The sequence below is a fragment of the Lissotriton helveticus genome, chromosome 3_2, assembly GCF_964261635.1.
Source record: "Lissotriton helveticus chromosome 3_2, aLisHel1.1, whole genome shotgun sequence".
NCBI classification, from domain to species: domain Eukaryota; kingdom Metazoa; phylum Chordata; class Amphibia; order Caudata; family Salamandridae; genus Lissotriton; species Lissotriton helveticus.
Genome location: NC_136062.1, coordinates 130,498,912 through 130,514,911, shown reverse-complemented (window position 1 = coordinate 130,514,911; position 16,000 = coordinate 130,498,912). Strand labels below are relative to the sequence as shown.

The window sequence follows — 16,000 nt, the reverse complement described above, 5'->3', positions numbered from 1 at the left end:
TACATATGTAAGTTAAATGTATACACATAGTTGATGAATTGGTCATCGTTTTACAAATCTCTTAGTGAACAAAACTGCCAAATGGCAGATTTTGAAAAAGGAGTGGTAGAAAGATCAACATCCTTTTATGACAACTCATTTTCCCTGGGATTTCTAGGGTTGTAAAATTGAACAAACGTCTGGGGTATCAAGAAATCTCTGAGAAGATCCACAAGGGAGTAGAGTGAGGTTTCACCTTTTCACAATTTAAGGAGCTTTTGGTTCCTCAACTGAGGTCACAAATCATTCTATGGAGAGGACCCCAATATAACCAGCTTCACTTCAAATGTGGTCATACATCTCTTGGTAACTGGGTTCGGATAACTAGTAGTGGTTAGAGAGATTTGTTGGCAAGAGAGTTCTCAGATAGTAACGTGGACTTTTTAAAATGATTAATTTAAAGTCATCAGTAGCAGGCTTTGCATAGGAATTCTAGCTCATGATCAGTTTGTTTCTTAAGGTTCTGGTGCACTCATTATGAATTCGCAAAAACTGGACTGGACTGAAGGAAGCGTAAGGGTGACTGTATTAATGCCTCCCACAGTCAGGATAAAGACCAGCCTTCACAGGTAATAACTCTGAGTGAGGCAGGCCAGATATTTGATTTCAGATAGACACTGGCGCTCAAAATATGTTAGGTAAGTGAAAGAGCATTTTAAGTGCCACATAATTTCTCCTGTTAGATAACTCCAGATGAAAATGCAACTTTAATTAGGACAAAAACCTATACTTGCCCACCTTGTGACATTTTCATTCTGTTACCAGAAAACATTGACACAATTTAATGGAATGTATGTGATTTAAGATTGGCTGTTGTCACAGAGGTAAGTGAGGGGCTAGATGTGTGTTTAGATCCATCACCTTGATTTTCTACTTAATGTACAGAAAATGATATTCATTAAGATGGAGCAGAACACAAAGGACTATGGCTGACACCACCAAGATATCTTCAATGGTGCCAAGGGAGACACTCATGTGTCTGCACTGCAGATTTCAGTAAAGTGTGCATGCTTTCAGAATGTCACTAATGTTGCTCTATATGTTATGGCGCATTCCTTGATGTCCCAAATTACTGTCCTCGGAACCTACAGCAAAGAACAGTAGAAAGAACAACCTGGCAGGCTAATGTATCTCGCTCATTGTACAGATAGATCTATTGTCTTAACTAGTTCATCAAGCAGGGTGTATCTATGAATCATTCATGGGCTGTGCATTTGGTGAGATTCTCAGAGTACGCTAGGGGGAAGAGGAACTTTCCTGAACCTCGCTGTCTGAATAACTTTTAATTCTACAGCCTACTTTTTGTTAAATTTACAAAGCATAATTTCAGTACCCTCCACATAATGAAATAAGCTACTGAATAGGCACCAACTCTAAATTACTAGAACCTCTCTTGATAAATTAGTACTAGACACTGAACCACACCGGGCCTCATTATGAGTGCACCAGTAAGGCGTATGTTACTTCTGCACCCCCGAACTTAATGATACCAGGTCGCAAAGGAGTGCATATTTAATCGGAATTGCAGGTCGTATACACTCTGAGAATCTTCTGAGGAATGAGGAATTATAAGGTAATCAATAATCCTGTGTTTGATTTCCCTGGTAGTCCCTCATTCCCCCCTATAGTTCAAGGTCAGATCCATGATTCCCCAACAGACCTTACTAATTAGGCTGGTGACTAAGTCACCGGTCCCATCAGGATTTCCAGGGTACTCAGAACGAAGCTTTTTGAAGAATACAGATGATAAATAGTGAATATCATAGACATTGGTCATAAGAAGGTACCACCAGAATCATCACTAAATTTCATCAGTAATTAGAAAATGTGGTATTTATTTATGTATTTATTTCTACTTTACTCCTGTTTTAATGACACAGATCCTAATATGTCTCTAGCTCTGTCTTATGTTCAACAATATAATTTTTCTTGTGTTTCATTTTACCTTGAAGTGGTATCAATAAACAATGCATTTACAAGAATTATAACACAAAATAAGTAAAAAAAATATTTAAATATTTGTAGTCATTGTTCAGAATCTAAATAATTTTATTAATCTAGATCTCGACAGAGATCTGCAATATTTACAATAATCAATTATTTCAAATAAAAGAAGTACGTTTAAATACCAATAATCTCAATGCAAGCCATAGCAAATATTAAATTACACAAACCAATTAATTTATAGATATTTTATATTTGAAACACAAAGGTTTTGTGTATCAATTTCTAGCTTCCGCCAATATAGCATTCCAACAAAAAATACATGCTCACTATCTTAAGGCATCATTGCAAAGGTCAGACATACCGGTCTTGGTTTGTTTATTGGAACATTTCTTACATTTATTTGGAGGTAAAATATCTATTCTTAAATTAAGTAAAAAATTGCCTAAAAATATGTTCCAGAGTAAACTTTAACTATCCTTGATTGTACATAAAGGATGTACATGAGATTATTATTAAAAGTGTCATTTTGTGCTTTTTTCATGAAAGGGTTCTGGCTTTCAGTAGTCTCATAAGGTGCCGCCAGATGCATCTAGGAAGTTATAAGCCTATATATTAACATTTGCCAGAGATATTGAATAGCCACTAGTAAGAGCAAGTTCTAGACATAAAGCTTGAACAGGAACTGCATGACATAAAGAAATTATCTTCCGAAGCAACTTTTCTTCGTACGAATTTTGAACTGACTTTTTACATGGCAGTCATTGTTCTGAAAACCATCTTGGAGTGATAAGCAACTGTGAAGTGATGATCACACTTTACATAGTATTTTGGTTTGACCTGCTGGTCTGTACCTTAATTATGCCTTGACATGTTGCAAGCGGAAGGCCAACTAAACTGGTGCCGTTGATGGACATGATTTGGTCTCCAATGCTCAGCTTCCCTGAGCGAGCTGCAGGCCCTCCGTTCATCATGTTTGCCAGGATTACAGTGGGTAGAATGGAGCCCCATCCAGATTCCACGATCACGACTCCTAGGATTTCTCCTTTGTGTTTCTCTACCTGTAGCTGCAAAACAGAGAATAATGGAGGAGTTACCAGTCACTGGCATTATACGACATCTGTCACTTGCACCCTTCAAGCATGAATTTTACTATTCAAAAATGTCAAAGATATCTTGGAGTATTTGTAGAACACTGCACTTTGAGCCTAGAACAAAACTTTTACTTTTGCACTGCAATACTGCAAGTGTTGATAAAACTGCACTACAATGCGTATCATCTCATGCAAACATTGTTTATATGAGTAGAAACTACTGAATTTGTATAATATGGAAAATGATTACTTTTCTAAAGTTTGTATAATTTACAAATATTCTGCACTATGCTTTTTGCTGTGTTATATTTGATCATTTGGGTTTTGGCTCTTATGGTTGAGGAAATATGAATTGTCCTTAAATATTGCAGTTGTGCGTTATGTGGGAATGAATAAATGCAAATGTATATAGTGAATAGCTACTTATAGGCATCCTGGCAATTAGTACTATGAAAGAGGAGATATATAAAGAACCCATTGATGAAAGAAAAGCCAGGTTTAAGAGTGTGTGATCATGATGAGCTCTCAAGGTTTTTTAGAACATTCAACAAATAAAGAAAAGTGATTTTATAGTGAAGGCAAATACCCATATTTTGTCTATTTTCTTAAGTATAAAAGAAGTTTATTGAAAATAGTAATGCAAAAAAACATATATAATTAATAAAAATTACAATGAGTTTACATAATACGAATTAAGTTGATTACTTACTAATCATTAAGCAAAAATCAAACAGTTGCATAGGATATAGGAAACTGTAAAAGGGAGAAAAAGAGCAAGAAGGTAAAAGGTACAATAACACTGAACTAATTCTAATGTAATGAAAAGATAGGAGAGCTTAATATGATAAAAAGTAAAATGAGCAGTTATTAAATAGTGACTGTAAAATGGAAATACACCATTATTGAGTAACTGTAAGTAAATAAGACAAAGCAATTCAAATCTTGCCAGTTTGGGGACTTTTTCTAACAGTAGGCGATAATAATTAGATCTTTGAGCAGAAGAAGCATCTAAGAAAATGGTAATAGGTGATCATAAATGTTCTCTTTTGATATGTAGGGATAGAGGAGAGATATTAGCACAATCAAGTCAATGGAGATAACAAACACTATACCACCAGGCGAGGAAAGATAATTGTGTGGATTGTTTCCAATTTTTGGTAATTTGTTGAAAAGCGGGGGGCGCTAGAGGGCGCACTGCGGGATGGCTGACTCAAAAGGCAGCTCCGCCGGACGGACCTCTGTCCTGCAAGTTTTGACCCGTAAATCGGACGACATGACCGTGTACATTGGCAGAAATCGAAATCGGAATGTCCCAGGCAGCTGAGGAGTGCTTCTGGAAAGTGTTTGCAAGGGAAACAAAGTGAAAACATACCTTTCTGTTTGCTGGGAGCAGCGAGTGGAGCTCTGCAAAATGGCGCCTGCTGAGCTGTCGGAGAGCTGAGAGGCGCGATATTTGCCATCGGGGAAAGAAAACAGGTGTGCGAGGGCCTGGGACCATGACCGCTACCGCTCAGGATCGGAGCATGCAGTGCGGCTGATTGCGGGAGCTGGAGGCTTCTGAAACGCGCTCCGGACATTCACGGCAGTAATGTGGAGGCCGCGCTAACATGGCGGCCCCCGATGTACCACCGGGATCGGGCCTCCGGGCCCGGTAGGAAGGATCGAGTTCTCCAGGCTGCCGCTTTTCTGCCCCCGCCTAATACATTGGGCCATTACTGGAGGTGAGATCGACTGCAGGCATTTGCCATCGACACACGCCTTTTTGCTCGCTCGTGGCGGTCGGGCAGACACTGGGCTGGCATGTCGGCCTGGGGAGAACAAGCAGGATTATACATCGGGCCAGGTAGGAGCTATTGCCGACCACTGGGTGCCCCCTTTTTCCACCCCCGCTCGCTAAGTTGTGTTTCTGCTGGATGGGCCAGAAACTCCTTCACATAGCTGTAGCTCCCCCCGGCACGCCTCCACAAAAGTAGGACCTGCTGGACGGGACGCAGCCACTCCGTCTCTGTCCTTGCAGCCAGACATGACGCGATGATGGCTTAAAACTCTGGACCGTGCTCCCTGCAATACATCGCGTTTTTGTAATACGGCCCTTCTCTTCCTGCGGCTGTTGGGAGTGGTATGGAGGACGCTGAGAGGCGGCCATTTTGTAGACGCCCAGACTGAGCTCTGATGTCCTGGGGATTATAACAAGCAGGCCTGCTCCAAATGTAATGCTGCAAGAACTGGGCTGTGCCAACTTTTAATGCATCCTCAAAGCTGAATCACTGCGCTGATGCTCCTGGGGTGTGTTTGTGTGGTGGATGATGGTACATCTCCCGAAATGGAAGCTCCTGCTATACAGCCCTAAATAATATCACCACCTTATTCTTGAACTTTGCAAATAGCGTGTTCCAGCTAACGATTTCTTCACTAGATAGAGTGGAGGTACGGTGCATCTAACCCTCCAACACATGCATCTTCCGCCTGTTTGACCCCGCACCTAAGGCCTGCAATCTTCCTTGACTGTAACGGGCTGCTGATGGTAGGGTGATCTCTCCTGGAAATACGAGGGAGTATCAGCAGTACTCCCCCTAAAAACCTGGCCACGATGACAACACTTTGCGCTGGGGGGCACTATTCGCTTGTCGGTGCCACTAACTACGAGTATATTGCGGTGACTACTCAATTACCCAGGATGGGGAAACCAGACAAATAACAGCCGAAACTTACTTTCGAGTCACGTCGGACGGTGCGTGGACCCACAGCGCACTCAGATACGGAAACAGATGCGGACGGTGCCCCAAACAACGTCATGGAATCCGTCCTGAAGGCAATACAATCTAGCTTGCAGGACATTAACAGGAAGCTTGACCACCTCACCTGCCGCGTGGATAACATGGCAGCAAAATTGGGCAAACAGGGTGAACGTCTGGACACGGCTGAAAAGCGTATATTGGCAGGGGAGGACAAGGCGCATGCTACTACTGCTAAGTGTGGAGGAATGGAAAAGGTGTTGGAAGTGATCAAGAGCAGGGCGGAGGACTTAGAGGCGAGATCGCGCAGCAACAACGTCAGAATTGCAGGTGTCCCAGAAACAACCAATACGGGCCGCATGGAGACGTATGTAGAAGCCCTTTGCCGAGCTGTCTTTGGCGCGGAACATCTAACATCGATCTTTATAGTTGAGCGAGCACACAGGTCACTGGCGCCTCATCCACCGCCAGGTGCCCCACCCAGGCCCATAGTGGCTCGAATCCTAAATTATCGGGATCGCTATAGCATATTACGGATGGCGCGGGAGAAACAACAAGTGGCCTATCAAGGTAATCAACTAGAGTTCTATCCGGACTACACAGTAGCAGTGCAGCAGGCCCGTAAGGATTTTGCAAGTGTTAAGGTGAAGCTGAGAAACCTGCAGGTGGAATACGCCATGCTGTACCCGGCACGGCTGAAGGTCACTTGGGAAGGCAAACCAACAATCCTTTCAACTCCGAAGGCAGCCCAGGATTTCATTAAAAAGATTGTTGGCAAACGAAAGGAGCAGAAACATGCTGACCAACAACATGACTCGTATTGAACGGCTAGCAAACACAAGAACTCATAAGACAGCTGTATTTGCTATTGTGGATGTTATATAGCACACAATTGATATGACTGCACCACGTAATCCACACTCGTTGGGCATTGTACGGTCCCTGAGTGGTAAGTGTGCGTCTTAAGCAAAGTATGCCACTTGGGCATCGTAGTATTGTGTACAGTAGCCTTGGCTGGATGCCCGAGGATGCGACACATTGATGGCAGGTACCTGGGACTTAGAACTGTAAGACTGTTGTATGGATGTAAAATTTTCATGTGTCTTCAAGACCCTACCTGTAGACAGTGTGGATTTCTATAGTGCTTATGATGGTGGCAGTGTTCTCGGCCCATCATTGGAGGAGTAAGAGGTGTTGTAACCAACATTACAACATATGCTGTCTTGATTCGCTTCCAACCCCAGTGAACTGTTGTTATATAGCAGCTATGGGCGACTATGGTTCACAGATAAACACTTGGTACTGTCTGTTAGGAAAGTTTAGGATCTGAGGACCTTAGGTACAGCTGCCCGATCCCTGCTGCGGTTGCTTAATGTTTTTGGAGGGTTGCAAATAATGTAGTGTGCGACTAGTAGCTGAGGTGGAACTCCTTTGCTCATCACTGATATTAGCTTGTAAATGTATGTTGCCTGTATGGAGGGGAGGCGGCTTTACCAATATGTCATGTTTTTCATCCTTCGGAATTATTTTATGCACAGTAATCTGATACACCGTTAAATGCAACATTCGCAATTTTGTCAATGCTATTCCAATGTGATTTCGTAAAGTTTACGTCTGTATTCATGACTATGGTCTGGGTGGTGTTGTGTACCCTAGGCGGACCTCCACATGGGCATTCCCCATACGGTTAATGGTTACATGGGGTTTCAATTATGAGGTATGGCTTCGGCAGGATTGGGTTGCTGAAGTGGGTGGGGGGAGGTTGAGTTGGGGTTGGGATGTTAAAGTGGGTGGGGAGTGGGAGGGTGAGGGTGAGGGTGGGTATTTGTTTTACAGACCAAAGTGTTTGAGATGCACCGCCGCACGCCATACTATATATGCTACACTGTGCTTGATGGGTACTACCCCTGACATGCATTTTCTCTATGAGAGGGTGCCCCTATTGCATAATATGTGTTGCTGAGCTATGTTGTTTATGACATAACATGGTACCAGATAGGTTAAGACCCGCAACGCTTAATTTGATTACCTGGAATATTCGGGGCCTTAACAATCCCAAAAAAATACGGCAAATGTTTGCATATTTTGATCGTTTGCATTTTGATATCGCATTGCTCCAGGAAACACATATTGCCCCTCATTCTGGTCACAAACTAGGTCGCAAATGGGCTAAATCGATTCATAGTTCAACACATTCTTCGTATTCCAGGGGGGTAACTATCTTGATCAAAAAGGGCACAAATGTTTCTGTTGACACCATCACGTCAGATCCGTTGGGGCGATATATCATTCTTGTAGGCAGCCTTCGTGGGCAGCGTTTGGCGCTTATAAATACGTATGGTCCGAAAGTGGATGCCCCCGATTTTTATCATGAGGTATGGCAACTACTAAACAATATAGCAGATAAAACGTAGCTCTGGGGGGGACCTTAATTTAGTATTAAATGACAGTCTGGACCGCTCGCCCTCTGTAGTGGAAACCCACCGGAAAGCTATGTCCAAAATGATCGACCTTATGGCGGAACTGAAATTGCATGACATTTAGCGGGTTAAATATCCAAATCGTAGGGAGGCAATGCATGTATCTGTGGCACATAACAGCTGGTCCAGACTTGATTATTGGCTGGGTTCCCCTGATGCTCTGCTTTGGACTACTGCCATCACCCATCTCCCGTGAACAATGTCCGATCATAACCCTGTCCTTCTGACCGTCACCATACCGTATTACGTACCGGCCCCTTATAGTTGGCATTTTAATGCAAAGGCCCTGTCTGACCCAGTGTACAATAACACTCTTGCTACAGCCATTTTTTTTTTTTTATATGTTTTTATTGCAGGAATCAGTCAACATTACAAGTTGGTCACCCGTATAGTAATCCGTGATGTAATCACCGACAATGAAGCAACATCCATACACGGCCATTCAGCCCACAACCCGGAGGTCGGGCGGCGTTTACATCGAATCGTTGCGTAAGGGCCCAGCGGCCATTCAATGTTAAACAGGTGAAAATAAAAGGTACTCTTCTGCTTTTCTAAACAACCTGAAAAAAAAAAACTCCCTTCCCCTCCCAAATAAACAGACACCCCCAGAGGATTAGGTTCCAAATCTTCAGTGCCATGAAACTCCAGTGCTGACGGGAGCTGATGACGCTCCCCCTCCCTCTATCCACCTCCCTCCACCCACCCCGCCATCGGTGATCTAGTATACGTTGAAAGAGCGTGTGGTAAGAGACATTATCCTTTCCGACGGGAACACCGCATCTGTGCCACTCTACAGGGACGTAGGCTGGTCACCGTCAACACTATCAGTGTCAGTGGGTGTGTCGTAATCGCACAGGGCCTGCACCAATGCCTCTCACGCCTGTGCCGCTTCTAGCGCCTGCTCGTTCTGTTGCCGCCTCGCCAGCTGATATCGCAAGGTGCTCTCGCCCCCTGCCCATTTAAGAAGTTCATTGCGCCATTTAGTGCCTGTTGGACCAACCCGTGCCTTCCAGTGTCTGGTTATTTCCCGCTTCGCCAGGAGCAGCCCCTAGTCGATGAACTTACTAGAAATTTTATTTTTGGGGGTATGCGGGAACCAGTGCAGAATCCCCACCGCGGCGTCAAACTGCAGGGACCTTTCAGTCACCCTATTAAGCGTGTCCCCTATGAACGTCCAATATAAGGTCAGCGCGGAGCAGGACCATAACATGTGAATGAGGTCAGCACAGAGCGTCCGGCATCTAGGGCAGGCTGCCGTGTCCGAGGCGAAGTATTTCTGTATTTTCTCCGGGGTTAAGTAGGCCCGATGCAGTATATAAAAGTGGACCAATTGGAATCGAGCATTACGCGTGCTCTTCCAGGCCCGGCGTATCAGCTGGGCCCATGTGGTCTCCGGGATGTCCTTCCCTATGTCTGCTTCCCATCGGGTCCTGAGCGTGTCCAGGAGGGACAGCCTCTCGTTGACCATCCTGGAATACAAGCACGTTACTGCTTTGACCGTCCCCGCCGTCATCATGACGTACTGACACGCCGCTGACAACTGCGGTTCCTCAGAACCATTCTTCCAGTGTGCTTGGAGTGCCCTTGTGACCGCCGCGTAAAGCAAAAAGTCGCCCCGGGGGATGTCAAAGCGGTCCAGAAGCACCTGAAAAGGCAGCAGCACTCCATCCTCATAAAGGTCGCCCATGAGCTGTATCCCCGCGTCTTCCCAAACCCGCAACTGCGACCAGTCGCCGCCATGTGGTAGTGCAGTGAGCATCCCTAGCGGGATCTCTGGGGCATATGGACGTGTCGCTCCCAACCTGCGGTGTACCCGGTTCCAGCACGATCGTATAGTGCGTTCTTCTAGAGTGAGGTCCCTCAAATCTAACCTTTGTTGCAGTGCGATATAGGATAGAACGTGCCTGGGTATGCCACGCCCCCGTGTCTCCTCCGGGCCTCGAAACTCCCGCGCTATCTCCTGAGTGTAAGTCTGCAGTTGGGCAGCCATATAAGTGTCAAAGTCGGGGGCGGCCAACCCCCCCTCCGCTTTTGGTCTCATCAGGGTCTGAAGCGCTACTCTGCGGCGGCCCGATCTCCAAAGAAACGCCACAATCAAGGAATTCAGTTTCCGAAAGACAGTCGGCGGAATCCAGACCGGAAGTGTCCTTAAGTAATATAATAGTCGAGGGAGCGCCACCATCTTCAACAGTGCAATTCGTCCTGCCACTGACAGCGGCAGGGTGGGCCAAAAGGTCATACTACTCTTCAACGCCCGGACGCAACTGGAAATGTTGCCCTCAAGGATGTCAGTAGGGCTATGATAAATGTACACCCCTAGATATTTAAAGCAGCTAGGCTCCCACCTGATCGCCCTAGGAGTGTCCGGGCGGGGCTCACCTCTGCGGACCGGGAACAGGCAAGTTTTCGCCCAATTCACTCTGAGGCCTGATACCTTGCCGAAAGCAGTGAGTACTGCGTCGGCCCCGGCCAAGGCCGCACCAGCATCCTCAAGGAAAAGCAGTAGGTCGTCAACATAGAGGGAAATGTAGTGCTGTCCCGACAAGGCCCGTAATCCCCTGTAATAGGCCCCGGTGCGGATCGATATCGCCAAGGGTTCCACCGCAAGGGCAAATAGAAGCGGGGACACCGAGCATCCCTGCCTCGTGCCCCGTTCCACTGGGTATCGTTGGGAAATCAGCGGGCCCGACCGAACTCTAGCCACTGCCGAGGCGTACAACACCGTTGTCCACCGAAGGAACCCCTCCCCTAGGCCAAAGCGGTCAAGTACTCCACGGAGGTAGTCCCATTCTAAGCTGTCAAAGGTCTTCTCCAGATCAATCGAAAGGATCATAGGACAAGGGGCCTCAGTGTGGTCCCCTTCCAGCAGGCGAAGCAAACGGCGGATATTCATCGTAGTATTACGCTTGGGGATGAAACCCGCCTGGTCATCATGCACCAAGGAGCCCATGTGACCCAACAATCTCGAGGCTAAAATGCTGCTCAAAATCTTATAATCGACCAAAAGCATTGATAGCGGCCTGTAAGACGCCGGTTCACCGCCCTCCCTATCGGGCTTAAGCAGGGGGACCACTAGGGCCTCACGCATCGAACCAGGTAGGCGCCCCAGGCGCTTCACCTCCTTGTAAACCACCAAAAGCCGGGGGGCCAGGAGGTCCACGTAGGTGGAGTAAACCTCCACCGGTAGTCCGTCTAGGCCTGGTGTCTTGTTTCGCGCCATCCTTTTTATGGCGCTGCGGATCTCCCCCAGCTCCACATCTCTCCCCAAGTCCTTCACCTGTTCAGACTCCAGGGCGGGAATCGGCAAATCATGTAAAAATTTGTCAATAGGGGTAGTGTCCGGTGGCAGTCTACTGCGGTATAATACCTCATAGTAGCGCCGAAAGCAACCAAGGATCTCGAGTTGGGTATAAACCTCCACGCCCTCCGCAGTTCGCATGGCCACCGTGGGCGAAGTACGCCTCGTAGGGTTGGCCAGCCAAGCTAGAAGTACCCCCGATTTATCACCCTCAGCTAGCGACCTAGTCAGTTAAGCCTTGTGGTCGAAACTTCCACAGCTACCGCCTCTCTCGCCGCCGAGGTCTGTTGCTGGAGCTCCGGGTGGCCAAGGCGGAGGAGCTCCATCTCACGGAGTTTCTGATCAGCCTTGGCCAGGTCTTCTAGGAGGACTCGTCGCACTCCCACCTTCTGCGTTATGCAATAGCCCCTAACTACCACTTTAAATGCGTCCCATTCCGTTGCTCTCACCCCAGCTGTGCCCTCGTTCTCCGCAAAGTACTCAGTGATTCTGTCCTCCAAGTCACTCCGGAACACCAGATCTTCCAATAACTCGGGGCGCAGCCTCCAAGTCGGCACACAGGGGGTGCTCGGAAGCCACCTAAAATCAGCTAATTGTGGATTGTGGTCGGAGATGGTCCTTGTCAGATACTCAGACCTCACGGCCGAGGAAACCAGTTCCGCCGACCCCAGCAATCCATCCAACCGCACATGCAACTCGTGCATGCCGGAAAAGTGGGAGTAGTCTCGGGTGCGCGGGTGCTGGGCTCGCCAGATGTCTGTCAGTCCCCACTTAGTCTGCCAATCCATCCTACCCCTGGCCACTCGGTGGGTTGGTGAGTCCGGAAGGGGAGGGTGAGACCTATCCAGGTCAATGTCCACCACCGAGTTGAAGTCCCCCCCTATCAAAAGAGGACCCGACAGGTAAAGGGCCAGGGAGCCCGACAGAGCAGTCAAAAAGGCAAGTTGGTCCGCGAGAGGTGCACAAATGCAGCAAATGTTCAGATCCCTTCCCCCCAGCCTGCCAGCAATCGCCACGTATCTCCCCTCCGGGTCCACGGTACATCTAGTCACCTGCAAGGGAACCCCGGCCCGTATCCAGATCAGCGCGCCTCTAGCATAAGCTGAGTATGTGGTGTTGTATACCTGCCCTCTCCACCTACGCTGTAACGCCAGTCCTTCTGATTTGGTGAGGTGTGTCTCTTGCAGCAGCGCAATCTGTACGCCTCTGCGTACCAGGTAAGCGTGAACTTTGTGTCGTCTGGACATGGAGTGCAGGCCCCACACATTCCAAGTGATGCATTTCAAGGTAGATAGGTCAGCCATTGTCCCATAGTATCTCCTCCAGCCTCCCCCAGCACTTCTCAAGCACAGGTAAGCACCTAGTTAGTCCCGCACTGATGGCGAGTCCACCCCCCAACAACTCCACAACCTCCCCTAAGCATTTACCCACCTCCTCCCCCCCCAGAACAGGTTCCAAATAGTACCATCTAGTACCATCTAGTTCCCATCCAAACTGTACCCACAAAAAAATTCCCCCAACCTAACCTGACGGTAGCCACCGCAGGTGTGCCTTAAGGGCAATGTGGGGGCCGAACGTCGATAGGGGGTCACCGCACTTCAATGCTACCGAAGTGCGATCGAGCCCTGAGTTATGAAGGCCGAAAGAGGGTGCAACCCCAACCCACCATAAAATCAGTTACCCAACAGTTCCCACAACATGTCCCCTCTCCTCCTCACCGCCTCCCCCCTCCCAACCAGAGCCGGCTCACCCGAAGTCATCATTGTCCATCAAGCAGGCCTTCCGCCGTCTCCAGAGTGATCACAGGGAGATTCACGCTGTCAGTCTCAGAGCCCTCCGTGTCCGAGTGGCCACCACTCCCGCCTGGCTCCGAAATTTCAAGTATGGGTCCGTCTTGGGAGCCAGATATGTTGGAGACCATCTCCAGTGCCCCCCGTCGCTCCGCCGCAGCCTCCACCGTCGAGGGTCGAGCAGACCTGCCTCTGCGACTCCGGATCCTTTTAGACCTCCGCTGTAGGTTGAGCTCCGAAGTGGACTGGAAGGAGGACCCAAAGCCATCTTTGCCAGCTCTGTACAACTCAAGCCAACTGCACGCGTCCTCCGGGGTATCAAAGAACTTGGTTGTACCGTCCAGGAGGATACGGAGCCGTGCTGGGAACAGTAAGGAATATTGGATGCTCTCACTCCGCAGTTAAATTGATACTTGTATAGCGCGCACTACTCACCCGCAGTTCCCGTTTGATCGCCAGAAAGGAGGTCCGTCTCCACTGGGTCTCGTATGTGTAATCTGGAAAAATGTTCACTCGACTGTTTGCCACCTGGTATGGCCCATTTCGTCTGGCGGCATTGAGAAGGAAATCCCTGTCGCGGAAATGAAGTAGCCGCGCCACCACCGGACGTGGGGGCCGGCCCTGCTGCGGCGGTCTGGCCAGCACCCTGTGTGCCCGTTCCAAAGTATAGAAGGAGGAAAGCCCCTCGGGCGCTACCACGGTCCTTAGCCAATCCTCTAGATATGCCACCATATCCTCATCCTCAATTTTTTCTGGTAGGCCCACTACGCGAATGTTATTCCTCCTAATGCGCCCTTCCGCATCTTCCGCCCGTCTCTCCAAAGCATCTATGCGGGTCAGGGCGTCCTTCATGGTAGCGTCCAGAGTTTTTTGTGCGGGTTCCAAGAGTCCCACCGAGCTCTCCTTGACTCTGTCCGAGAGCTTGCCGTGGTCCACCCTGAGCAAGCCCAGGCTCGTCACGACTTGAGCAATGTCCTGTTGAAGGACCGACCGTGTATCAGTGATCGCCACCAGGATCCTGTTGAGCTGCTGTTGAAGGTGCGGACTCCCCGGCCTCTCCGGATTCAAACATTCGTCGTTATCAGGCGCCTCCACATCCGAGGCAATTTGAGTGCCTCCCTTAGCACCCCTCGGCTTCCCCATAGCGGTTGTGGTCTCCAACAGAGGTCTTAGTGGGCCCCCAGTCGGGGGAAGGGCAAGCGGGTGCCCCCGATCGTTGTCGAGGGATCCGTGCTGATACGGGCCACCAGCCGGGCTCCGGTACTGTTTCAGTATATATCTCAGCTATCCAGACACCAACTGCGCAGAGGCGGGTTGTCGCCCAAGGAGGCCCGTCCATCCACCGAGAGTCCAGAGAGCCAGGGAGAGTGTTAGTGGGACTCCGCAGGCTCGGCGAGGACACCGGGGCCAGAGTACAATGGCGTCTTCCGCTGGCGCCACGTGGCGCGGTCACCCAGTGCGTCCCCACTTCCCACAGTCCGCAGTGGCAATAGGTCGGGCGGGAGCCAGCAGCCCCTTCCTCGGAGGTGAGGGGGGGGAAGGGCAGGGGTCACTGCTAGGCGGTAATACACCGCCGGGGTCGCCAGTTCCACCAGGCACCGTCACCTTTGTCACCAGCTGTAGGCCCTGATGGCTGTCCGGTAGCCAGCCGGAGCTCCGTGCTACAGCTCACGTTGTCCCCCAGTTCCTGGGCGGGGCTCGAATTCCTCCCAGTTTGGTGTAGGTAGGCCCGCTCGCTGCCGAAATCGGGGACCAAGACGGTAAAAGTCCGTGACAGTGCGAGCCTCCGCCCCCCTCCTTCTCAAGGCTTCGTGACGGGGAGCGGCGGTCCCAGAGGGCGCCGCCTGGCGAGTCCCCAGGTGTCCTCCGGTCCTCAGTCAGTCGGCGTTGGTATCGCCCCTCCAGGGAAGAAAGGAGAAAGAAAGCGACGCCGGAGGCGCCGGCCTCTCCAGGTCCACAGGCCGCTTCAGGACCCCAGGGACGAAGCGGGCGCCATCTTGAGCTCCGCTCTGCTTGCCTAGCGGGTTCTCGTTCTCCCCGAGCGGGCCTCGTTACAGGTCTCTAGCGTCGCCTCCTGGGTCAGGACCCACAGCGGGCGCCGGTATGGGGGTCGGGGCGCCCGTGGTGCCCGGAAATCAGGATAAGAGACGGCTCGATCGCGGAGCCACGCGCTCAGGCGACCTCCGCCATCGGCGCTCAAGCCACGCCCCCCACTCTTGCTACAGCCATCTCAGAATTTTCTCTGTTTAATGAATCAACCACTGATGACCCTAGCCTGCCTTGGGAGGCTTTTAAAGCCACACTGCGTGGAGTGTGTATAAGTACCAATGCAGGTATATTGAAAGATATTCGTGGGCGAATACTCAGCTGTGAAAATACGCTGAAATCCTTGGAGCGTGACTATGGGCGAAATTAGGACGGCTGTGTCTGAATATAACATGTTAGCTGAAGATGTACTGCGCTATAGAATGAAACGCAGTAAAGCACAGGCCTTTGGTGAAGGAGGACGTATGTTAGCCTCTAAAATTTGTGATGGTCGTACTCCGCACACTGTATCACATATCCGCGATGCAGCGGGGACGGTGCAAACATCTGCAGATGGGATTTTACAGGAGTTTTG

At 49.2% G+C, this 16,000-nt stretch overlaps 1 protein-coding gene across 3 annotated transcripts in view; it reads right to left on the bottom strand.

Moving 5' to 3' along the window:
- APBA2 (amyloid beta precursor protein binding family A member 2) overlaps positions 1 to 16,000 on the bottom strand; it is a 1,100,835-nt gene that overhangs the window by 211,647 nt on the left and 873,188 nt on the right. For all 3 annotated transcript variants that reach the window (XM_078684922.1, XM_078684924.1, XM_078684923.1), the window contains one exon: positions 2,838 to 3,050. In XM_078684922.1, coding sequence (XP_078541048.1) covers positions 2,838 to 3,050 — 213 coding nt within the window. The remainder of the gene's footprint in view (positions 1 to 2,837; positions 3,051 to 16,000) is intronic.